At 46.7% G+C, this 25,001-nt stretch overlaps 1 protein-coding gene across 1 annotated transcript; it reads left to right on the top strand.

Annotated features, from left to right (window-relative positions):
- The first annotated feature begins 7,471 nt into the window (after window positions 1-7,471).
- RPL22 (ribosomal protein L22) lies at window positions 7,472-17,247 on the top strand. The gene is made up of 4 exons (XM_088447745.1): window positions 7,472-7,579; window positions 10,023-10,127; window positions 11,623-11,747; window positions 17,051-17,247. Exons 1-4 carry the CDS (start codon window positions 7,568-7,570, stop codon window positions 17,193-17,195), a joined length of 387 nt encoding a protein of 128 aa, XP_088303871.1. The 5' UTR covers window positions 7,472-7,567; the 3' UTR covers window positions 17,196-17,247.
- Window positions 17,248-25,001: the final 7,754 nt, after the last annotated feature.

The raw sequence follows: 25,001 nt of genomic DNA, 5'->3' as shown, positions 1-25,001 counted from the left end.
GATACAGATCTCTTACAACATTGCTGGACAATAAGTCATACTGTGATCTTCAGCTAATTGAGCATGAAATGTGTGATTTTGCTGGCAACGGAATGGCACAGTGAGGCCATCGCAGTGAATAAAATTGCATCCATAGAATGTGGTAGTCTCAATCTTGGAGAAAAGGATAACGGGGTAGAGGGTAAAAAAAAAGGGAACAAAAATTACGCAGCAGAATATTGGAGTTCATTTTCCTAAAAAGGTACCTCTCTCTGAATGTCTAACACTTACACAACATCTAACTAGCACCTTCTACTAGATAATAGCTAGAATCTGATTGGTTGCTATGGGCAACATCCCCACTTCTAAAAACTCTCCCTTTAGTAAACATACTCCGTTGTCTTTAAGGGGTAGATTTACTAAAACTTCTGAAAATGGAAAAGTGGAGGTGTTGCTACCAATCAGGTAATAGCTATCATTTTCTACAGTTCGCTATACACTTTAAGATTTTATTTCCAACCATCCAATTAGTTGGCTGGTTGAAATGAAAATCTGGTAATATATGGGAGAAAATGACAATCCACAATTTGCTCCCAAACACTGGAAAATGGCCAAAAATGGTTGTTCAGACAAATTGGCCAAAGCAAACTGAGTAATAATCAATTTATCTGAACTACTGTTTTTGACTGAATTCCAGTGTTTGGGAGCAAATGGTCGATTGTCATTGGCTCTCATACATGACCAGATTTTAGTTTCCAACGAGCCAACATGTTGGATGTTTGGAAAGATCATGTTAAAGTGTATGTCCAGCTTAAGTGAAGGTGTTGCGCATAGCGTGATGCAGTCGGCAACCGGCGTGCGGGATGCCGACGTTCTGAATACCAGCGCCGAAATATTGACAGGTCGGGATCCTGGCACCAGAATCCCGACCATCGGCATCCCGAAGGTAAGTATAGGGGTGTTAGGGTGCGGGGTTAGGTACTAGGGGGAGGGTTCCCATAGGGAAGACACTTACCTGTCTTCTCTATGGGTGTCGGGATTCTGGCTGTCGGGATGCCGCTGTCGGGATTCTGACCAGCGGCATCCCGGCAGTCAGGATTTCATACCCAAGCCCCATAGCAACCTATCAAACTGTACTAACCATTTTCTAAGTGGAGGTGTTGCACACAGCAATCAGAATGTGCCAGATAAATGCAGGGCCATAGAGAGCCGGCCCGGGAGGAAGGGGGCATGGCCTAACTGAGAGGTATGGCAATGTTCCCTTAGAAAAAAAAAATGTGGTGGTGCTACACGCCGGGGATTGGAGCACTGTGGGCCCCTCAGCTCTGTGAATATCAATCAGTGTGATTGCCCCCCCCTACACAGGCAGAGAAGACTGCAGTCTCCCACTGCAGCCCAGCACACAGCAGCATGTGCTGGGCTGTTGACAAGTAAGGGGGATGGGGGGGGGGAGTTAGACCCTGGCCACTCCAACAAGCCTGGGTAATTAGAACCTGCCCCCCCCCCCCTTTGGAGCTCATGGATAAATGGCAGATAGAAATTTGAGTGTATCTATCACTAACTGATCATCGTAACCCCCTTCTATTTTGCTCTGAACATGTTGTATTTACTACTTATATACAGTATGTAACTGTTACAGAGGAATGTAATTTAATTGGTGGAAATCCGCATTGAATCTGTAGGAGGTCTCCCTGGGGTGCAGCTACTGATGGCCTCTCTCTCCTCCACACTCTCCACTCCATCGACCTCCGTAATTCTGTCCCATCTTGGTCCAGCTTCTTACCTTAACAACAGATCCTTTTCTGTTTCTACCTCTGACTATAATTCCCTTTTCTGTCTCTACCTGTAGACGTCACTGAAGGGTCTATTCTATGTAACCTTTTCTCCTTCTTCTATACCTTCTCTCTTGGAAATCTCAACAGCCCCTTTTGCCTTCAATACCATCCCGATTACCCTCTCTATACCCTTTGATTCTCCAACCGCCTGTCTGCCATCTCCTCATGGCTATAACAGCGCTTCCTGCAAGTCAACATGACCAAGACCAAACTTATTGCTTTTCCCCATTCCAGGTCCCTCTGCCTTCCACCCAACCCCCTTCTTCTCTCTCTGTTGATCTACCTTTCTTTTGTTCCCAGGCTCGCTGCCTCTGTGTCATCCATGACTCCACTCTATCCTTCACTCCCCAAATTCAAGCCATTTCTCAGCCTTGCCACTACTGAGTCCAGAACATCACCAGAATCCAACCCTTCCTTACCCCTGATGCCGTCAAAACTCTCTTTTGCGCTCTCATAAATTCCCCTTTAGATTATTGCAACCTCCTCCTCACTGGCCTCCCTCCGTCACCTCTCCCCACTTCAATCTATTCTTACTGCTTCTACTCATCTCTTTTTCCTTTCCTGCCATATGGCATCTGGCTCCCTCCTCTGCAGCTTGTTACCTTAGGGACCTATTTATCAATGAGTTTTATCATACACCAGGAGTGATAAAACTCATTGCATATGATAAATGGTGCTCCAGACACTCAGCTCCCAACTGTCAATTTTTACGAGCTGATTGGCAGGAGCACCACTATCATATGTAACTAGTTAAATCACTCGTTGTGTATGATAAAACTCATTGATAAATAGGCCCCTTATCTCCCTATCCTACTCATAATACAGTTAAAACTAGGGATGTGCGCTGACCCCTGTGTTTTGGTTTTGGATCTGTATCTCCTTGTGTTTTGGATCTGGATTTGACAAAACCACCCCTTGCATGTTTTGGTTTTAAATTTTTTTATAAAATCTGCTAAATTCACATTTTTTTTTTTTGTTCCTACAGTATTATTAACCTCAATAACATTAATTTCCACTGGTTTCCAGTCAATTTTGACCACCTCACAATATTGTTTTCATCCGGTTTAGGCACAAACACGTGGCAGTTCAACTTCCAACATGGCACATAAGGAAACATATGTTTTCATTAATGAAGAGGCCTGAGGGAGATGGAGTATGTATGTACAGTAGTTGAAGGCAGGGACAGGAAGGATTGATTGGTAGTGAATTTAATTAAATTTTTTTATTCCGAAGCAAATTTATGAGGGAGGAGGGGAGAGCATGGGTGAACAATATGTCCTATGTTTTACCCACAAAATCAACTTGGTGGTTCAGAATTTTTTTTTTTAATTAAAGGGGCATGCAGGAGATGCTGTCTGTGCCCATAAACATTTCTGGACATTTTTGGCATTCAGCAACCGCATGTCAAAGCTGTGGCAGTTCAACATCTAACATGGCACATCAGGAAACAAATGTTTTTATTATTCAAGAGGCCTGAGGGAGTTGGAGTATGTATGTAGTCGAAGGCAGGGAAAGAAAGATTTGATTAGTAGTATATTTAATTTCATTTTTTGATTTTGAAGCAAATTTATGAGGGAGGAGGGGAGGCATTTATAAAAAAAATTTTTACTCATTCACATCAATCCTTGAGCACTATGCCTGCTGCTGCTGCTGGAAGTGGATTTTTATCCCAGAAGGGGACCAGGAAGACTACTAGTAGTGCTTTAAATAAACAATTGACTGTTAACAATCCTTTGCAAAGATTCCACTTCACTAGAAAAGCAATTCCCAACCTGTACAGGGACAGTAAAAAAACTTAATTAGTGGCCTCCAAAATGCAGTTGTACCCACTGTCCACTTAACCACATATATGTGGACAAGCTGAACAGAGCAAATGCAAGATTTAAGGTTTAAGTCTTACGTTGTGTCTTTCTTGAGAATCCTTGAGCGCTATGCCTACTGCTGCTGGGAGTGGATTTTCATCCCAGAAGGGATGAAGATGTTGTGTCTTTCTTCCCAGTGGACACAGGGCCTGATTCAGAGATGAACGCAACTGCAAATTGCAGGCAGATCAAGTGATCGCTTGCCATTGTGCATGCGTATGCATGCGCGAAGGCAGCAGTGCATTCGCCATGCGTTCACGCAGAACACGGAGGCCCATTGCATATCAATTGACAGGAAGCGACCGTTTGGGGGTGTTGACAGGGGGTGGTTAGTGAAACGCAGGCGTGCCTGGCCGTTTGAACACCGCTACGTGGGCATGCATAAATTAGCCACTACAATTGCATATGCAGCGCAGCTCTGCATAGCAGAAGAGCTCCATGGCCTGTGGCAGGTCAGATCTTCCGTAGGGGTAAAATGGCCGCAGATGAGCTTCGATGTTATCATAGGTATGCATAGTCGCACGCAGGTGAGATGGCAGTAGTGGGCGTCTTTATGCTCGGGTGATCTTTGCTAACATTAACATATTTTTGCAACTGCGTTGCATACGGAAACGCAGTTGTGATCGCATTAGCGTCCGTCTCTAAATCAGACCCACAGATCTGAAGAGATGCAAAGAGCTGTTGGTAAGCAAATTGTCAGTTCAAGTAGCACGTGATACAGCGGTGGCTTTTCCTTCAGTTTCTCCAGCAAGTGCATCTGCCGAGAAAAAACTAAACTTTCCCAAAAACAACCCACTGGTGATGCAGATGAGTCAACACAACCAAGTTTTTTTGTCTTGTGCCCAGGCATGACAATGGGCTTTTCCTTATCATGGGCAACAACTGTTTCATCCACTGCAGCCTAATTTACACAAACATCCTCATCAACAACATCCTCATCATCAACATCCTTATTAGCGTCAGCTACACAAATATCCTGCTCATCCTGGTGCACTTCCACAGAAGCATCCTCGATTTCTATATCAGTATGTTCACTTGTGCTTACATCATCATAAGAGGCAGAACCACCAGTCATAAATAAAGGCCAAGGCCTTTCCTTTCCCCTTCATGTCGTGAAACTGGCATATTGCCAATCTTATGTCTTTCTGCAGCTAACTTTCCCTTTGATGTTTTCTTCTTTACCACTGTAAAAGATTGGTTCTTGATTTTAGATGCCCTGACTTAAGCCCTGTATGCCCTTGGGCATCGGCTTTAGTAGATGATGTAGATGGACTAGTATCGTCAAGACTATTGGCACTGGCAGCAGCTCCAGCACTAGTATGTGGTTCCTGCTCTCCTTTCAAGTTTCAACTGATCGTTCTCCTTATCGACAAACATGAATGAAGTGGGGTACAGCACACACGTCAATTTGTACCAATTTTAAATATTACACTGCAGTATCAATGACCTACAGTGTCACAAGATTTTTTATAAGAAAAGAGTAACACACTGTGCTGCCACTTAGTGTCACAAGATTATTTATGACTATGAGTAACACTGTGCTTACCACTAACAGTGTCACAAGATTATTTAGGAATAAGAATAACACACTGCGCTACCATTTAGTGTCACAAGATTATTTATGAATAAGAATAACACACTGCACTACCACTTACAATATCACAAGATTAATTATTTATGAATAAGTATAACACATTGTGCTATCATTTAGTGTCACAAGATTAATTATTTAGGAATAAGAATAACACACTGCGCTACTACTTACAGTGTCACAAGATTAATTATTTATGAATAAGAATAACACTGCGCTACCACTTACAGTGTCACAAGATTAATTATTTATGAATAAGAATAACACTGCGCTACCACTTACAGTGTCACAAGATTAATTATTTATGAATAAGAATAACACACTGCGCTACCACTTACAGTGTCACAAGATTAATTTTTTATGAATAAGAATAACACTGCGCTACCACTTACAGTGTCACAAGATTAATGATTTATGAATAAGAATAACACACTGCGCTACCACTTACAGTGTCACAAGATTAATTTTTTATGAATAAGAATAACACACTACGCTGCCACTTACAGTGATGTCATTGTTTTATATATAACGCATGTTATTTAGCACTTTGTTGTGGTCTTGTAGTCAGCGTGTAGACTAATCATTTATTCACAATTGAGCACCCACTGAAGGAAGCCCCCTTTATATACTGCAGCCTAAGCCCCTTTATAGAAACACAGCAGCAGCCTTCAGGTCAAGACCCCGACTGGACACACACTGAGTGACTGACAGGGACTACTTCTGCTAGCTTCTCTCTCTACAGTTGGAGTGAAAATGGCGCCAATCGCGGGTACTTTTACATAATCCTAAACTTTCAAGAATCCGACAGTGGGAGGATGACGCGTTTTTCCTCATTTTCGGATCCGAATCAGGCTGGAAAACCAGAGACTAGCGCGGTTCTTGCCTCGGATCTGGAAGTTCAGGTGGGTCCGGTTCTCAGAAAACCGGACCCGCTCATCTCTAGTTAAAACTCCACTCCCCCACTTACAAAGTCTCAAATGCTCCTCCTCTTCTTACATCTCTAACCTCATCTCTCTCCGCATTGCATTCTGCCCTGTCAGCTCCTCCTCTGACCAAAGCCTCTCCTTCACCCTGGTCAATTCCTCTCACTCATGACTCCAAGATTTAGCACAAGGTGCTCCCATCCTATGGAACTCAGGGCCTGATTCAGGAAGGAACGTGAGAGAACGCACGCACTTGGTCGATGTTTTCGCACTGTGCATGCATATGCATCGTACTGCGCATGCGTGAACTAGCCAGTGCGATTGGGTAAGGGTACGCAGACTACACGCAGTGTGTATGCAGATCCTTCCGATATTGACAGGAAGTGTCGTTTGTGGGTGGTGATGGGGGGTGGTTGGGCGAACACAGGCGTGCCTGTGCGTTGGGACACCGTTATAGGGGCGTGCATAATTAATGCAGTGCAGCGGCATACACAGCCAGACAACTCGATGCACGCAGGAAGTGGCCAAAATCCTGTACGACATCACGTCAACCTCTATTGTGCGTATGGTTCCAATGGTTCACGATGTTTCCGCTGTCTTGCAGACTACTCAGGCTTTGAGCAAAGGGAAATGGGCGGCATTGTGTAGTGCTGGGCGTCTGCATCTTATGCTGTGCTTGCCGTGCATATGCATTGATTAGCATATACACGCAGCGGCCGAGTATTGGCCGCCTACTGACGAAGTCCAACTGTGTGACGAAACGCGTTCGGGAGTTGGAGTGAAGCTATCTGCATTCCCAGCCAGCACGAAGGAGAAGCGCTGGTCCCTGCATTCAGCCGTGTTTTGAATATATATATATATATATATATATATATATCTCTATATAAATATATATATATATATATATATATAAATTATAGATTTATATGCAGTGGTGCTCGAAAGTTTGTGAACCCTTCAGAATTGTCTATAGTTCTGCTGAAATGTGGCCTAAAACTACCTCAGATCTTCACACAAGTCCTAAAAGTAAAGAGAAACAAATCAAACAAAAAAAATGAAACGTGCTCATTTTTTTTTTTTTCTTTGAGGAAAAAGATCAAATATAAAAAATTCTGAAGGGTTCACAACAAACAAATAAAACTTATCTTTAGGAAAATACATTTTGGCCCAGAAATGTGAATCCCTTTAATTCAGGTCACGCATGTGAAAGAGCGGCCCTTGGAATTCTGGGAGTCATCATTACAGTCAGCAGCAGGCAGGGCAGGCAGAGAGCGTAGAGAGCTATCGCTCCGCTCGGCGTTCGGCGCCTCCTGCCTGTCCCGGTTACATAGCGCATGCGCGCCGGCCCCTTCTTCCTTTCTGCCATCTGAGGACGCCATGGCACCAGTGGTCAGTATCGGGCTCCTCACATTGTGTGTCCCAGGGGCCCCCGCTCCACTCCCGGCCGCCTCTTCTCCCCGCATAGCCAATGCAGCACGGGCGCCGCTGCCACGGGGCGGCCTCACCCGACTAGGCCCGGGGGGGTAGTGTGCGGTACGCTGAGCGTGGGGAGCCGCGGCCTAGAGAGGCGCCGGGGCAGAGCGGAGTGAGCGATACCGGGAGGGCCACCACGGCGCGGCTGCCGGGGCTCGGGTTGTCAGGGGGGCCGGGTGAGAGGGAGCTCGGTTGTCCTAGGCCTCCGCACCCAGTTGTACCCCGGCCCTGTCAGTGTATTAGCGGAGAGCACGGCCGGGTCCTCCAGCAGGCAGGGGGGGGGGGGGCGGCAGCAGCAGTATGGTACCCGGGGTCATGTGGGGCTCCCTGGTATGAGGCGGGGGACTCAGACCACACCATGTTGCCCTGTCTCATTGTTACTTTGGTTTATATAATCCTAATTCTAGAACAGTAGTCTCAAACTCAGGCCCTTCAGCTTTTGTGGGACTACATATCCCAGCATGCCCTGCCACAGTTTTAGCATGCCCTAGTAGCAAAACTGGCACTGCATGCTGGGATGTGTAGTTCCACTGCAGCTGGAGGGCCCGAGTTTGACACCTCTGCTTTAGAACATGATAGTGGTATTATGTAGTTGCTGTGTGTACCCCAGCGCAGGTGCGTATCCATAGTTTATACATTGGGGGGGTGCAGGAACTGACTGGGTCCAGTCCATTGGGAAAGTTCTCTGTAAGATCCTGAGTACTCATTACAGCATCGCTACTCGATAGGGTGTTGAGAACCCCACCCCCCTATATTCATGGTTCCCATCTGTGTGTTTCAATGGTTTTATTCGCAGCTCTTCTGTTTATGTAGTGTGGCATCAGTGAGTGAGTATAGTTGCCTACTGTAAATTTGCCCCTGGTATGGGCGTGACTGGCAGGATTAATAAAAAGCTGAAATCTTCATGCTTGCAGCAGTTTTATTTATTTTTTCTTAGCGATTTTTATGAACGATTTAACAATCGTTTGATCGTTCAATCGTTTGCAAATCATTCTTAAATTGTTTGCTAAAGTGTCTAAAACGACCAGTGATGCGCGTGCCCGCTGGTCGTTTAGACATCTATCATCGTGCAAACATGCTGGACAACCTGACTATATCGTCGGGTTGAGCATGTTTCCAGATGATTGATGACCCTGCACTGAACGTCTGCTTGTTGAGTACAGGCTCCTCACACGACTGACAAACGACTGAACTATTGCAATGTCGTAATGGTGCAGTCATTTTCAGATCTTATAGTGGATACCCACCTTTAGTGCATTCACCATAACTCCTGTCAGTAGGTAGGGTTTTCTTTTTAGTTTTCCACACTACATGCAGCGCTAATTGATGTATAATGTAATCAGTGTTTGTGTCATTCAGTAATATTAATTAGGAAATAGTTTTCAAGCTTTTGGGCTGTTGCAAAAAAAAAAAAAAAAGCAGAGCATGCATACACTCAAGCTGATCGTCAGTAAATGTTTGACACAACTATGCATTAGGAATACGCTGGCTTGGTGATTATTCCCACCACCTAGTAGAGACAGAGCGGTGGGGATCCAATGTAATGTTTTCAACTTTAGTCACTCCCCAGTGCTGCCATCAGGATGTCTGTTCATCACCCAGAAATAAGAGACTATAGCATAGTTGGAGGCTGCCATTGAGCCACAGCACCCATCATTCTATATATAGTCCCACCATATTCTGCTGTGCAGTGAATGTTAATTCTTTTAAGTCAGTCCCTGGCCCGTTAGAGCATGTATTATAATTCCCTACCGTCATATTCAAGATCCTCAACTTTGAACGCAAACTCACATGGGAGAACATGCAAAACCCCCATAGATCAATCCTGACCATACTGCCATTTAATTGTTTCCTACTTCTCTGGTAAGTGATTTTGTTTCAAATATTTTGTCTGGTTCTTTAAGCCTATAGTGAAGTTAAACTTTCTTGTATGGTTGCTGCATTAATAAGTTGTAAGCAACATCATTGGTTGCCTGGGGGGCACATGAGCCCTATGGAAGAGTACAGAAAGGATTAATTACACTATTTCATGCAGGAGTGGTCAGATCTCAGAAGAAACTTGGCAGTGGGGGTTAAATGTTTCTTGCTGGCATCTGTACAGAACTTAATGGATGTACCCCTTTCCTGGCACCTAATTAGTGGCCTATATACAGTGTTTTGCTGCTCCAGATCTCTTGCCATGTCTGTTCTCAATCCCAGCTATTAACCTCATAAACCCTGCCAATACTTGATCACAGCTAGACTTCAGTGTCTGCAGCGTTAATACAGGTCCCCAATTCTCATATTGTCGCTTCTGTGTTAGGGTATTTTACCATATAAACCAGAGGACTGCTTTCACTGTCGTCATTTTTCCCCCCAGAAAAAGACTGCGACGAAGGGCAGCAAAAAAAAGAAGCAGCTTTTGAAGTTCACCTTAGACTGCACACACCCTGTGGAAGATGGTATCATGGATGCTGCTAACTTCGTAAGTCAATCTGCACTCTGCCTCTTGTGTGGCCCATCGGAGAATGTATCCGTCCGGTTTTCCGTGTTTAGTCTGCTGTACTAGAGCTCATGCCGTTCTGTTGTACGGCTGAGACAAAGTTGCTGCAGCTGTTAACAGCTCTAGCAGCATATTGCTCAATCACCAGGAAGCATTTATTTCCCTGATGCAGCATTGCGAGGCTCGGTGCCATAGGTGGAGCTCATGCTGCCAGGCAAAAGATACCACAGGGTGACAGAACGCCGACAGTCAGCTAAATAAAAGCAATGTTTTTGTTCCTCAAGTTTTTTTTTCAGCTCTACAAAGGCAATAATGGAGAGAGGTCAAAATTTGCTGCAAAACAAGTGTCAGTCTGCTGGTAATGTTGCACATGCAAAGTTTGTGGTCTTGCAGTAACCACCTGGGCTTTTATCTGTATGGGGTGAATAAAAAAAAATATAAGCTTCAAAAAGCTTTCCCCTCTGCCACGCAGTGCTCAGGTTTTGTACAAACTAGCCTTAATGCTGAAACAATGTAACCCAGCACTACTGGGGCAGAGGTTGTAGGAGTGGGCGTTTGGGTATGCAGTCGGGAAGCCGGCGGACCTAAGCCCAACAGCCGGCTTCCCGACCGCTTAATCCCGGCGAGGGTTAACTGACAGGCGTCTAAATCTAGACGCCTGTCACTTTACAGACGCCGGGAGACCGGCGCCCGGCAATCCGATCGAAGGGGTGCCGGGCGCCTCTGCGGACATAGGTTTAGGTGACGGGGAGGTAGGTTAGGGTTAGGCACCCCTAAGGAAGGGTTAGGGGTTAGAAAAAAGTTAGCAATGCTTACCTTCGGCGATCAGGATTTCCTCCTCTGCCGGCCTCCTGGTGTCGGCATTCCAACCACCGGGCAGGGGTCCGGCAGTAAATCATACCGCTTCCGACGTTAGAGACACTCGATTGAATGGAGTGGCAGCAAACTGGTAGCATTGCTCCTGTCTCAAAGCTCCTTTTTTTACGTGACGCTATAAATAGTGCATGCTCGTCCTCCCGGTAGTGTCATGGTGGATAGATGCTTGCATTAGTATAACAGACTGTACAGACAATGGGCAATTACAGCGTCATTACTGCAGTTTATGTAACATTTTGTCCATTTACAACTTAAGGAACCATCCTGGATTACCAGGGCACCTGGGGTGGTCTCCAAGGTACCCCCACATAAAGCTACAGCCGCGGCATGGGGGCATTGTGGCATATGTGATCTGGGGATTCTGTGTGGCATAATGTGAACTGGGTGGTGTTGTTTTTTTATTTATTTTTTTATTAAAGAGCTATGTCACTTGGGACCTTATTCTTTACACGTGACCCCTGGCTTTTATGATCTATATATTTTTTTCAATCTTAATGGCTTTCCACGATGGTTAATAGCAACAAGTTGTTTAATACATTTTAAATGATTGCATTGGCTGACTTTGTCTAGATCAGATGTGAATATTCATGAACCATTGCAGGAGCAGTTCTTGCACGACCGAATCAAGGTCAATGGAAAAGTTGGCAACCTGGGTGGCGGCGTTGTGACTATCGAGAGAAGCAAGAGTAAAATCACTGTATCTTCAGAAGTGCCGTTTTCCAAGAGGTGAGTGAGCCCCGTCTCCATGTTCTGTATTGCGTGATGTATGATGCATGAACAGTCATACTTTGATGTCAGATATAATGCAGGCTTTGGCTCTTGGCCCACGTTAAATACGGTAGCTGGCAAGACTTCTGTATGATATTGGTCATCTGCTTAGACCTCTTCCACCTTTGGATATTTCCTCTTAAAAGTACTGCTGGGAACCCCTGCTTCAGCCTACTTTTTCATACAGTCTCAGACTCACACAATGGGTTCTTAGTTGGATGTATTATTGGTGAATATCTGTTCTAGCTGCCCAGTGGCACAGCTTCCTGCAGTATCATTCGGTTGGCATTGCCAGGTTGTGAAACCAGATAAATACAGGGCTGGTATGTGGGACAGACTGTGAGCCACCCGTGTCAGGTCATTCCTGGGGCCCTAGGAGTGCACAATTCTTATTGCATCAAATGAAACTAAATTCTTGTTTACACACCTCATTTACTTGAGCCTTAAGGTGCGTATCCACTAATAGACATACAAACGAGAGCATGATTACGACATTGCAATCGTGCTGTCGTTTGTATGTCTAGTGATGTGCCTAGATTGAACGTTCAGTCCAGGCACATCCTTCATTCCCGTACATCCCGAACCAGACTGGATCGTCAGGTTGACCAGCATGTACGGGTGATGATAGATGGCAAAAATGACCAGCGGGCACGCGCATTGCTGGTCGTTTTTGTAATTTACATGCCCGATGGGCGGGCGTTTGTAGTTATCGTGCAATCGCCTGGTGGATACCCGGCTTTACCTCTTCTCAGTTGGAATGCAATAATTTTTTTTTTCTTCCTCCTCCCTGCTCTGACAGCTGTGCTATAGGTGGGAATTTATTTGAACACAATGTACCGCATGGCCTTGTGGTGATTCTTGGTTGCGCACATATGGGCCAGTTATGGTAATCCCAACTGCGCAAGGGAAAATTTGCAATTCTAGCGGGTGCGATGTGTCCTTCCAGAACAAAGCGTTGCGTCCATCGCGCACACTTGAAGTACCCCATAGTGTTGGGGTACTGATGGTAATCGCTTGCTGTTAATATAATTCTGGGTACACACTAAATTATATCTACCCAGCACGATCTCGCTAACGACTGGGCCCATTGGAGTTCCCGGGATCAGCAAGTGCATATACACTTGCCGATGGCGGGAGCGATGTTGGCGGCCATGCTGCATTCGGTAGCATGGACCCTGCTGACTATATATCGCCCAGGTCCGACAGGTGATGTCGCTGCTGACGCCGGGGCGGACGACATATCGTCTAGTGCAGGAATGGCCAACCTGTGGCTCTCCAGCTGTTGTAAAACTACAAGTCCCAGCATGCACTGCTTCAGTTTTGCTATTAATCAATGCTAAAACTGTGGCAGGTCATGCTGGGATGTGTAGTTTCACAACAGCTGGAGAGCCACAGGTTGGCCAGGCCTGGTCTAGTGTGTATTTGGCTTAAGTTATTTCCTTTTGAGACCTGAACCCTGCTTGTATCTGTACAGAGCCTTTATAATGCATTCAAGTCAAGTCAGATCTGTGAAACGTCCAAGCTTATATTAAACCCTTCCTTGCACTGCTCAACTTTTCATCCCTTTGTAAAGGAATAGTACGGACATGTCCTGGGTATTTTGGAACATCTGCACAAGTTTTCATATTTAACCCCTTAAAGCTGTGCAGAAACATCGCTATTCCTCTGCTGTCTTTTTTTGTTTTTCTTGTTTTAAAGCGTATTCTAAACCATTCTCTACAGATGTCTGGTTTTACCATATTGGTATTGTCCCTACAGCCGCCTCCCTATGCTGGTTTCAGAGCGGCAACAACCATTTTTAAGGCCCATTTATACCTTTTGGGTACAACAGTGAATTCTGGTACCTACAAACTTACTATTTCAGAGTAACAGTCGGGCAGGTCCCCTTTCTCTGAGAATGTGCATCCTCACAGCAGACTGATATTAAAGACAGGAGAGTATACCGAATAATACATTGCAGCTCCTAAATGGGGTAAGATAGAAGACATGAGAGGTGTGTAATGAGTTATGGATTCTCTGTTATTATCAATGAGTGCTAATAAGTGAATGTATCATAGGTGATTCCTTGTGCATGTAGCATCCCGGAGGTGCATGGGGGGGAATTGACCCCTGTACTTTTTAAAAGGTGGTATTGCAGATTTAAAAGTAGGAAGCTTCCTACTTCTGAACTAAACTGCATGAATGGGCTCAGAATTTTCTGCATTCTTTACTATACATTGAAATGGCACCAATTATTTAATAATATTTGTATAGCGCTAGCATATTCCATAGTGCTTTTACGTTTAGGGAACAAATACAGTAATATAGCATGACTGTTTTAACAGAATGGTAAGATTGCTCTGATTGCAGGCTTACAGTCTATAGGACAATAGGAATTTGATTTAAGGCCAAGTGCTGCATTTTGTCCCAGCCAGTGTAATTAGTGCTTAGAGGGCTCTACGATCCCGTCTTACAGTAAAGTTGGTCTGGGGTTAAAGTGTGGTTTAGAATAGAAAGAACACATGTAAGTTTTGTGTGAACTATGTACGTGGGTGGTAGTCTTAGACTAGCTTGAGATGGGTACATACTAGAACGACTAATCAAGTGCATAAACATTTACCAATTGTTGGCCCGCTGTGTTGCATCGGACTTCACAGTTGGGTGGGCATTTACACGTGTCCGCCCAGTGGTGAAGTCAGTCACCGGCTGCCTCGGCAACAAGTGCACGGACGGTCTGCTGACCGTCCGTACACACAGCATGATGTGCCAATAGATCTGCCATCAACTGCTGCACAGCAAACGTGAAATGTCTGAACAATATTCAGACATATCGCTGGTACACACCCGCCCATGATATACAGTATCTGCCATTCAATTGAACGATGTATCGGCCAGTGTGTACCCAGCATTCGCGTTTAGGAGCATGCTTCAGGAAATTTGCCTTAAGAACTTTCAGGGAGCAATTGATATAGATGCTGGGGTGAAGTCTTGTGGGGTGTCTTCTCCTGGAATTTGAGCAATTAGTGTAGATGAGTGATGCAGAGGGGTTGGTTAGGAAGAGATTTTGAAACAAGTGAGGAGGAGTTATACAGTATTAATTTTTGTTATTGACTTTGTATTCGTGTTTTATAATGGAATCTTTAAAGCAGTGGTTTTCACACTCTGGGCCTGATTCAGACCCGGTCGCAAGCGCCGTGCGCTCGCAACCGGGTCGATGGTGGCCCACAGCGCATGCGCCTGAAGGAGCCGGCTCCGTTGTGCGCATGCGCAAGACCCGGCTAGCGATGGGCAATCCGTCGCTCCGGGTCTCGCACCAAAGAGGGCGAGCTGTCGATGTTGAGTGACATCTCGCCCCCTTTGGTAGGCGGGCCGGGGGGGGGTGGCTGCCCAAACAGAGGCGTTCCCATGTGAACGCCCGCCGTTTGGGGGCGGCCCCACTGACATCACCAGTGATGTCAGTGGAGAGATTCCGGCTCTGTTAGAGCCGAAATCTCTCTTGGGCTTGCGGCCACGAGACCCTACCACAAGGGTCTCGTCGCAAGCCTGATGGTCTTGAACATCGCGACCATAAACCTGGCCGCTCGCTATATCTGTGGGTGGTCACCCACAGCTAGGCGAGTGGCCTGGAAGCCACACACAAAAAAAACGCCCTGATTCAAAGCGAGCGCTCTTTCAGAGCATCCGGGTCTGAATCAGGGCCTCTGTCCTTTAGGACCCCACACAGGTCACGTTTTCCAGGTCATCTAGCAGGAGCACAAGTGTATTCATTACTTACTGACACATTTTTATAAATCCACAGGTGGAGCTAATTATTACACTAGTGATTCTGTGAGGATACCTGGAAAACATGCACTGTTTGGGGTCCTGAGGACCGAGCTTGAGAACCTGTGCTTTAAAGTACAGGTAACCAATGTACTGACAGGCAGAGTGGAGCAGCTGAGTTCAATATAGATTAGAGCACAGGTTCTCAAACTCTGTCCTCAGGAACAGTGCATGTTTTCCAGGTCTCCTCCGAGAATCATAAGTGAAATAATTTGTTCCATCTGTGAATCTGTGAATATGTCAGTGAGTAATGAATACACCTGTGCAGCTGCTGGATGACCTGGAAAATGTGACCTGTGTGGGGTCTTGAGGACAGAGTTTGAGAACCACTGGATTAGAGCGGTGAAGGGGAAGCATTAAGTTGGGATATGCAGTAGTAAATACCGAAGATTGAGTAGGTCTATATAACAGGATGAGGTTGCAAATATAGCGATATCTTTAGACTTCTGCCATTGTACTTGTTGATGGCTAAAACACTGTTTTAAGAATGTGTTGGGCCAGGAGCAGCTGAACACTTGTATGGTTACGATTCTCCGTTTACCCATGTTGTGTGGAAAAACATCCCTGAAATGGAACACTAGTAAGACTGCCATTTTTTTTTTTTTGGGGGGTATAGAATACCAATGACCGCCTGCATAAAAAGGGGGTTCATACTTCCCTGTGCCTCTACAGGAATTCTATGTGTATAATGTATGTGCCTCTAAAAAGGCAGCATAGAGACAAAAAAGCCACTACGGAATTTTACCCTGTTTAGCTTAAATACCCCCAGTGGGTTCTAGGCCCTGTCATGTGTCCATCCAATGAATACCTGTATCATTCCTGTACACAGAAGACTTAAGATTGTATCTCAAAGGACGTTTGTTTCAGTTGCACAAGTCTGTATCATGTTCATCAGGTGGAAAGTGTGTTTATGTGCATTTCCCACCCATGACCTGCTGTATTGTGGTGGTCCAACTGACGGACTGGATATAGGATTAATAGCCTCTCTGTGGCTGCAATTCCCGGCTCGGTGATGTAGCTCCCAGGATGAGTGCCCGGAGCTATTAACCTGGCCGTGCTGTGAATCTGCAACTAGAGGATTTCTATGCTCACCCTCCTGATGTGTGAGCACAAATCAGACTACACTAGTGCCTCGGGGCAACATTGTGTGCTGTAACAGCACCGTGCCTGGCACTAAAGTCAGAAAATGCAGTTTAGTGTGACAAAACCCCGGGCATTAGTCGCAGTAAAGTGCATCTCCCAACTTAAGTGCAGAGCACGATGCGGGCAATTGAATAAGCTCCGGGCATTCATCCCGGGAGCCACATCACCGCTCAGGGCACTGAATTGCTCACTGTGTCTGGATCTGTATGGCATCCCTTCTAGAAAATCATGAGCTCCTCACAGACAGAAGGGACAGAATAACAGGTGAAGCCACTGAGGAGTGCAGAAGTTATATTTTGCATCTGTTTTTCTTACAGGTACTTGAAATATCTAACAAAGAAATATCTGAAGAAAAACAACCTGCGTGACTGGCTGCGTGTGGTAGCTAACAGTAAGGAAAGCTATGAATTAAGATATTTCCAGATCAACCAAGATGAGGAGGAGGAGGAAGATGAAGATTAAATTTGCGATCTGGATGGCTTTTGTATTTCAAAAAAATAAAGATATAAACTCATTGGTTGGTTTCAGTACTTTATTTTGCAGTTTTACTTTTTAATATTAGGCTACGGTATGATTAACTTATTTCCAGTGTACAGCCCATAGACAGTGGTGGCTGCCGTGTTCTGCATCAACATTCCGGAATGACGACAAACTATTCCCTAGGAACCAGTGACCTCCCTGAGCTGCTTACATATTGATTAGGACAGCACAGTAGCTGTGTCCACTGTTAGACGCAACTGATCTATGGATTCATGTTTAAGGAGACCCTCAAGCATGTTCCCACACGTGGAAATACTCTAAAAATAGCCCACAATTTTGGCTTTTGATGATTAAGAAAGTTTTCATCTACAGTAATTAAGGAACGGCTTTTCACTTGTAGTAATTAGATTGGTGTCAACAAAGATATGGAGCTGTGCATCTTTTACAGTGGTTCTTCAGGTATTCAGGTATAATTCATATTTCATGAAAGTGGATTTAAAGAGACTATTTGGAGAGTTACATTTAGGGGCAGATTCAGTTAAGCGTGTAAGATCCAGTGCCTTACGCACGTTAATGACAAGGCAGAATCTGCGGAGGCGCATGCAGAATATTCCTACTGTAAATGGCCGATGATATTCCTGTATGGTAGCTCACAATTAACTCAATCTGCCCCTTAATGTGGCATTCTAAAATATCCCAGACTTGTGCCATTTTTGTAAATGACTCCCACTATCTGATGTGATATTTATGTTGATGCTTAGTCAGTGACTAAATGCAATGAACAAACCGAACGGGCATCAAAAGTGTTTATCATGGACCGTAGAAGAAGAAAATGGGTCGTGGCTTGCTTCGTATTAGGGTGGTTTTATATGTAAATATGTAATGTATACTAATCTGATATTAAACTGATGTAATATTCCCTTGGGCCCATGTCATGATGTGAGCAGTTCATAACCAGTCTAATCCATCACTTTGTCTGGAGATCTTTAAATCTCTCTCTCCAGGCCAAACACTGAGACTATTGGTCAGCGTTTATGGATTATTTGCTATACAACTGCTAATAACTCTGAAAATACAGCGATTATGAAAGCTGCTTCTGCTAGTAAAGATGGGATTTTAGTTTACTTCTAGTGGTAGATTTGCAAGGTAGTCACGTTAAGCATTAACACTATAAGAGGGTAAGTCCCATGGGTTCCCTTGTTACGTATTGGTTACTTTGAGTTTCCCTAGTAAGATTTCTGCAATGCTTTAATCTGTAGGTACTATTCTGAAAGGGAGGTTACGGTGTAATTTGTCTTCTTGCCTCTAAAATGTTAATGTAGGGCCAATGGTCTCTGCACAGAGTATTTTATACCTGCATTTGTTTTTTTTTTAATTGGTAGCCACATCTATGGTGTAAATAATTTTAAATCTTCAGAGTCTGCTGTACAGTGTACAGGACGGTAGTTTTGTAACTTTGGCGTCTCGCTGTATGAACTGCCACGCAAAGGAATCTGACCAATGCGGTGCACTTTGGAATTGCTGAAGCCATCAAGGACCCCAGTGAACAGTGCAACCATAGATAGCACAATCTCTTCTTGAGGGTCATAGGCTCCACAGGGAGACCTTAGGGTGTAGGTTGGATCTGGATCCTGGGCACCACACAGTTAAAGCTTTGCTCCCAGGATGCACTGGTCCATCCTCCCTATACCTCGCCTAGAGGCACCTCAGTTATAGTTGGTGCCCGGCCGGAGAAGGGTCTAACGCAGGGGGGCTATCTAGCCGCCCCGAAGCTGATTTTATTTTTGCATTGTTTTTTCCTATCTAAAGAGCGCGCAGCAGCAAACTGTCCATAGGATGGTTCTGCTGCCGCTCTGTCACCCCGCCGGCTCCGCGACGCCAGTACCGATCTGGGGATCTTGGTGGGACCCCGGGGTCTGTGCCAGACGGGCCCCGCGGGACATCCCAGACTGCGGACGGATGTACAGGGACAGGTAAGAGCGGTGACCCGCGTATTAGCAGTCCTACCTACGGTCTCGGGGCAGACCGGAGGTGCTGGCGGTGGAAGCAGGCACACACAATACCCTGCGCTCTACTAGACCACCAGGGACTTGCAGTTGGTAAGGGAGCCAGTGTCTCTGGGGTTAATTGCCAGCCAGGGGAGGCAGCCTTCCCTGTTTAGTGGCTCCTCAGCTCAGTGCACCTTTCCGCTGAGGTCTGGCTTTGTTAAGCGGTTTCTCAATACGGCCACGTACCCTCTGAGGTTTCTGGTGGCCATTTTCTCCTGATGCATCGCAGATCTCCCAGGACAGTGTGTGGTCCAGTCTCCCTACGTACCTTTCCCTTGGGTCAGTGTATGCAGCACTATAGCCTTCCCAGACACTGAATCTAGGCAGTTGATGGTGGTGCCAATTTGCAGTATACAATATAATTCTGCATTGTATGTGACTTATGCTAGCGCTGACTGTGTCTTTTCTCTCAGCTGTCAGTTTATATCTATCCCTTTCCTTTACTACAAGCCCTAACAGGTGTAGTTAGGGTGGTTCTTTGACATCACATATATAGATTACAGTATTTGAAGTCTGTCTTATACAGTTGGGTGCTGCACGGTGCCATTTCTACTTCAGGGTCCATAGGGTATCCACAGGATACCTTGGGGGTATAGGCGATGGCGGCAGACATCCAGGCACCACAGAGTTAAATTTTCAGCCTCCCAGGATGCACTGGGGTCCCTCTCCTATACCCCGCCCCCGAGCCTCAGGCCACTCAGTTTTCGTCGGTGCCTGGCCGGACCAGTCGCACCGTACAGAGGGTTTTTTTTTTTTTTTTTTTAAGGCCCCTGAATATTTCTTCGCAGCTGTGGCTGCACAACTAGAGTGCTCCAGCATAGGACAGTCAGTATTGACGTCCATGCTGTCACTCCTACACCCCGCCGGTACCAGAACGCCGGTACCGATCCGGGGATGCTGGTAGGTAGCTGGGGTCACAGCTAGCGGTGACCCCGGCTACCTGGACTGTGGCCGGATGCACGGGGAACAAGGTAAGTGGCGGGGTCCCGCGGTGGACACCCGCCGGTAACAGTCCTGTTTGGTCCCCAGGCAGGGGGCTCCCTGGGGACTGGCTGCGCGTGGGGCCAGGTACTGATCCTGCGCCTTCCACTAGACCACCAGGGACAGCGGACCGCAGCATGTGCGGTACAGCGCGGCGTCCCAGGGGTTAATAGCAGGCCAGGGGAGAACGCTTTCCCTGTCTCACAGCCGGCGACTCCCCCGCTGCACAGTGCCATTCCACAGCGGTTTGAGCGGGCTGTGTCAGCGCTCCTCCCCCGGGCCCTGCCTTCTCTCTGCTCCTCGGTGGCCATTTTCTCACTACATGTGCGGGGGATGGCAAACGCTGCTGGAAGCTGATACAGGTGCCATTGCGGTCCGGGTCCCCCGCATACCTCTCCTTCAATTAAGGTCAGTGTATGCAGCACTGTTTCCTACCAGGCTCTGGTCTGTGTAGTTGATCGCAGTGCTTGTAATGCAGGATGTTATCTGTGCATTGTGTGTGACTTAAATGCTAGCGCTGTTTGCCTGTACTTTCATTTCTGACTGTCAGCCTTTTTCCTATCCCTGTTCTTCTGCTACAGCCCTTGCGGTGCGGTGTTGCAGGGTGTTTATTACCTCACAGTAAACGTGGTTTTTCTGTGTGGGAAGTCACATACTCTCCGTTCACACTCCTCATGTCGGAAAGTGAACGAGGATATCCTCTTTCAGCTATAATGTACTGATATAATGTGCAGTTAGCGGAGGGATATGTAGACGCTGAGGGTTTATGGAGGGCATGTTGTATTATATATCACGCCCCAATTCTGTCACACTGCCTGCACAAAAAGGGACCGCCCTCGGCTGGCTAAGATGCTTACAGCCCTTGTGGGCAACGCCCCCTGCGTTTCCCCATAGGGGTTATCGCAGCGAGTGGTGGTCTCATCACCTGCAGGGGTCCCTGGGCAGTTGTTAGTACCCCAGTGTATCCTGTTTTTCGCCCACCAGGTCTCGCAGGAGCCTGTGTGGGTGAATTTATTGTCCAAATGGTATAACACCTGATGGACGTTTTACAGGGGGAGTCACCATTTCTGCCTTCTAAACGGCCTTTCGGGTCTCAGACGGCTAAGGACATGATGTCTGATGACTGTGACTTTATTGACTTTTTCAGACACGAGCCCCTTAGTGCAAAGGAGGCGTAGTCTGGGTCTAAAGTCTATATACCTGGCCTTCTACGGGCAGTCCGTGCGGCTTTGGTTATTACATATCCCCCGTGGCTAAATCCTAATATGCCTTCTTTAAGGATAAGGGTGTTGCCACTGTAATTCCTCTATCTGGTCAGGTGGATCATTTAGAAGAGGCGTGAAAAATCCGGGTAAGCGGTTCCAGCCTCAAAAACGGTTGACCTTTTGCATACCCCTTTGCGGATAATTACATTTCCGAATGGGAGTTACCTTTACGGGTAGATTCTCATGTTACACGCCTAGTGAGGAGTGCTACGTTGACCATGCCCTCCAGGTCCTCCTTGAAGGAGGTGCCAGATTGCAAGGTGCAAATATATATCTAAAATCCAATTATTCCCTTGCTGGAGGGGCTTCCAGGCCGGCTATGGCCGTGTGCTGGGGGGCCAGAGCCATGGAGCGCTGAGTAGGTAACTGGATCTCTGCACACTGACTCTCCAGCAGAGCAGGTGGATAGTGGCAAATTCTCAGAGACTTAGCCACGTTCATAATGAGACGGTCTTACATATAGCCTACTCCTTTCCAGAATCTCCTCGGCAGCAGTAGCGGCTTGCTGCTCCCTGTGGTTGCGCTCTTGGAAAGCGGACGCAGATTCCATTTGGAATGCTTTGCCTTTTACGGGACAGGTCCTGTTTGGCCCTCATCTGGACGCAATTGTGGCCCCGCAGGCAGCAGCTACGTCTGCATGTCTGCCATCGGCTACAGTCCCATCGGGGTCTGGGGCTTCGTCTTTTCAGCCCTGTGAGGCCAAGGTAGGTCTAAAATATAGCTTTCCAAGACAGTCAGTAGCCAGGAAATCTGCTCAGCCATAAGAACAGGCTTTGAGTACAAGATGTCCTACTCCCAAGTTGGACTATAAGCCTTCAGCCTCACGGGACAGGCCTCCTCTCGGGAGACCCCAGAGTTGGAGGCCGGCTTCTCCAGTTCGCCCAGTGCTGGTGTCTGACCACCACGGACACTGGGGTAAGAAGTATTTTCTTGAAGGTATGTCCTCTCCTCCCGGTAAAAGCCTCCCAGACGGTTTTTCGTTACAGGTCTTCTGTCAATTCAGGACAAGGCCCTGTAATTTTGAGGGTGTTACACTCTATGCTCCAGGCAGGAGTTATAGTACCTATTCCGTTGCCCCAAAGGGGAACGAGGTATTACTCCATCCTCTTTCTGGTACAGACACCCAGTGGGTCTTAACAGGACATCCTCAACCTCGAATCCTTCAACAAATTCTTAAGGGTTCCTTGGTTCAGGAGGGGGACCCTGCATTCCATCATTCAATGGAGCCTGGGAATTTTGTGGTGTCGTTATATATTGACACCACAGTGACTATCTGAATATCCCTCTTTTCTTAGCACACCAGTGTTTTCCTCAGGTTTGCAGTGGTCGATAAGCATTTCCAGTTTCTGGCATTGCCCCTTGGTCTGGCCTATGCGCCTCACGGTTTACCAGGGTCATGGCAGTTATGGCAGCCCACCTGCGGTTGCAGGGGGTCCGCTTGTTACCCTATCCGGGCGACCACCTGTTGTTACCAGGGTCTCCAGAGATACTTCAGTGCCATATGCAATGGACAATATCTGTGTTGCTACGTTAGGGCTGACTGATAAACTGGAAATGGTCCTCTCTGATTCTTCACTGAGGATGCTCCATATCCCAACATCTGAGGATCTTTGTGATTGAGGAAAAGATCTCTGCATTACAGGCAAAGGTACGCAGTTGCCTGCAGAGTCGCCGAGTGTCTATTCACTTGGCAATGTGGTTCCAGGGTGTCGCTGTTTGACATAGTGGAGAGTACCCAGCTTCACTCTAAACCTCTGCAAAAAATTGATCCTCTCCGGATGGGATGGGTTGCCCCATAGGATAAAGTCAATAGGGCTTTCCCCGAAGGTGTCTCTCTCTGGCCTGGTGGCTGCGGAAGGCTCACCTAAACAAGGGGCACCCCCTTTGGGATTGCGGACAGGGTCCTTCTGACGACGGACGCCAGTATCCGTGGCTGGGAAGCAGTGACTGGTCCACACTTGTTCCAGTGCAGGTGGACACCAGTAGTTTTTGCGCTTCCCATAAACATCTGAGAACTCTGAGCAGTATTCAAGGTTCTCCAGCATGCAGGACAGGTCAGACTGTACCTGCACGGTATTTCCGTGGAGGACAAAGTCATCTTGATGGCTTATGTAAACCACCTAGGAGGCTCCCGAAGTCAAGCGACACTAACAGTGGTGTCCCGAATTCTGGCTTGGGTGGAAGGCTATATCCCTGCCGTCATCGGCAGTGTTCATTCAGGAATCCTCAGATGGAAAGCAGGCTTTCTCAGCCGTCAAGACGTGCATTCAGGGAAATGTCCTCTTTATCAGGAGGTGTTCAATCTTCTGGTGAACAAGTGGAGCCTTTCAGAGATGAGACTCTTCTGGTAGACGTAGGTAGGTCCAGTGGACCTTCCAAGTTGTGTACCTCGTCCCTCCGTTATCCCTTCTTCCTCCAGTAATAGCAAGTAGGAGGCACGCTCCTGCTGATAGCTCAAGCGTGGGCCAGACGGCACTATTACTCAGATCTTCGGAGCCTCTCAGTTAACACTCCGAAGCTGTTGCCTCTACGCCCGGACCTGTTGTCTCAGGATCCTGGCTGATACCCAGACCTGGGTTGTCTGTCCTTGACGGTGTGGCGGTGGAGACTGCCCTCTTAAGGTCTAAGAGTTTTTCCAGCTCTATAGTTAACAGGGGCTCTGTCCATGCTAAGAGCTCGGAAGTTTTTATCTGCAAGAATTTACCATTAGGTATGGTATACTTTCTTTCAGTTGTGTCGCCCTAGAGGCTAGGCTCCTCGGGTATTCCGGATATCCAGTGTGTTGGCTTTCCTACAGGTGGGCTTAGATAACGGTCTTCGCCTTGCTTACCTGAAGGTGCAGGTTTCTGTCCTGTTAGTATGGTTCCAGCGTAGGATTGCTACTCTTCCTGATGTCTGCACCTTTGTGCAGGGTGTATGTTCTATTCAGCATCCCTTTGTTGCACCTGTGGCTCCTTGGGATTTGGCTGTGGTCCTTAGGGCTCTCTGAGGACTGCCATTTGATCCACTGGGCTCAGTGGATTTCAAATGGCTTACGGCTAGGACTGTATTCCTTCTGGCTATTGATTTGGCCAGTAGGATCTCAGAAGGGGAGGCTCTGTCATGTAGACCTCCCTTTTTCTCATCTTTCCTAGGAACAGGGCAGTGCTTCGCACTTGCCCTGGTTTTTTACCTACAGGGGTGTCTAGTTTCCACATCAATGAGGAAATTATAGTACCGGCCTTTACTTCCCCAGTCCTGTCTGCTGGTGAGGCCTCTTTGGCTGTGGTACGGGCGCTAAGAATTTAAGTTGACCGTACCAGTTCATTTAGGAAATCAGACTCTCGGTTTTGTCCTTTCTGGTTTCCATAAAAAGGGTTGGCCTGCCACTACGCTAACTTTGGCAGGATGGATTCACAGGTCTTCCTGTTCCATCCTCTATTAAAGCTCTTCCACTAGGTCTGTGGGTCCTTCGTGGGCAGCTCGACGTGGCGCCTCAGCAGTGATTGGCAGCC

Source organism: Taudactylus pleione, unplaced genomic scaffold (genome assembly GCF_031769625.1).
Source record: "Taudactylus pleione unplaced genomic scaffold, aTauple2 ptg000437l, whole genome shotgun sequence".
NCBI classification, from domain to species: domain Eukaryota; kingdom Metazoa; phylum Chordata; class Amphibia; order Anura; family Myobatrachidae; genus Taudactylus; species Taudactylus pleione.
This window is presented reverse-complemented; position numbering and strand designations above follow the sequence as displayed.

What these genes read in the sequence shown, in the direction of transcription:
- RPL22 (XM_088447745.1), top strand. An exon ending in TCATGGATGCTGCTAACTTC is followed by an intron (nt 10,128 to 11,622) that starts GTAAGTCAATCT and finishes GAACCATTGCAG; the next exon opens with GAGCAGTTCTTGCACGACCG. An exon ending in GAAGTGCCGTTTTCCAAGAG is followed by an intron (nt 11,748 to 17,050) that starts GTGAGTGAGCCC and finishes TTTTTCTTACAG; the next exon opens with GTACTTGAAATATCTAACAA.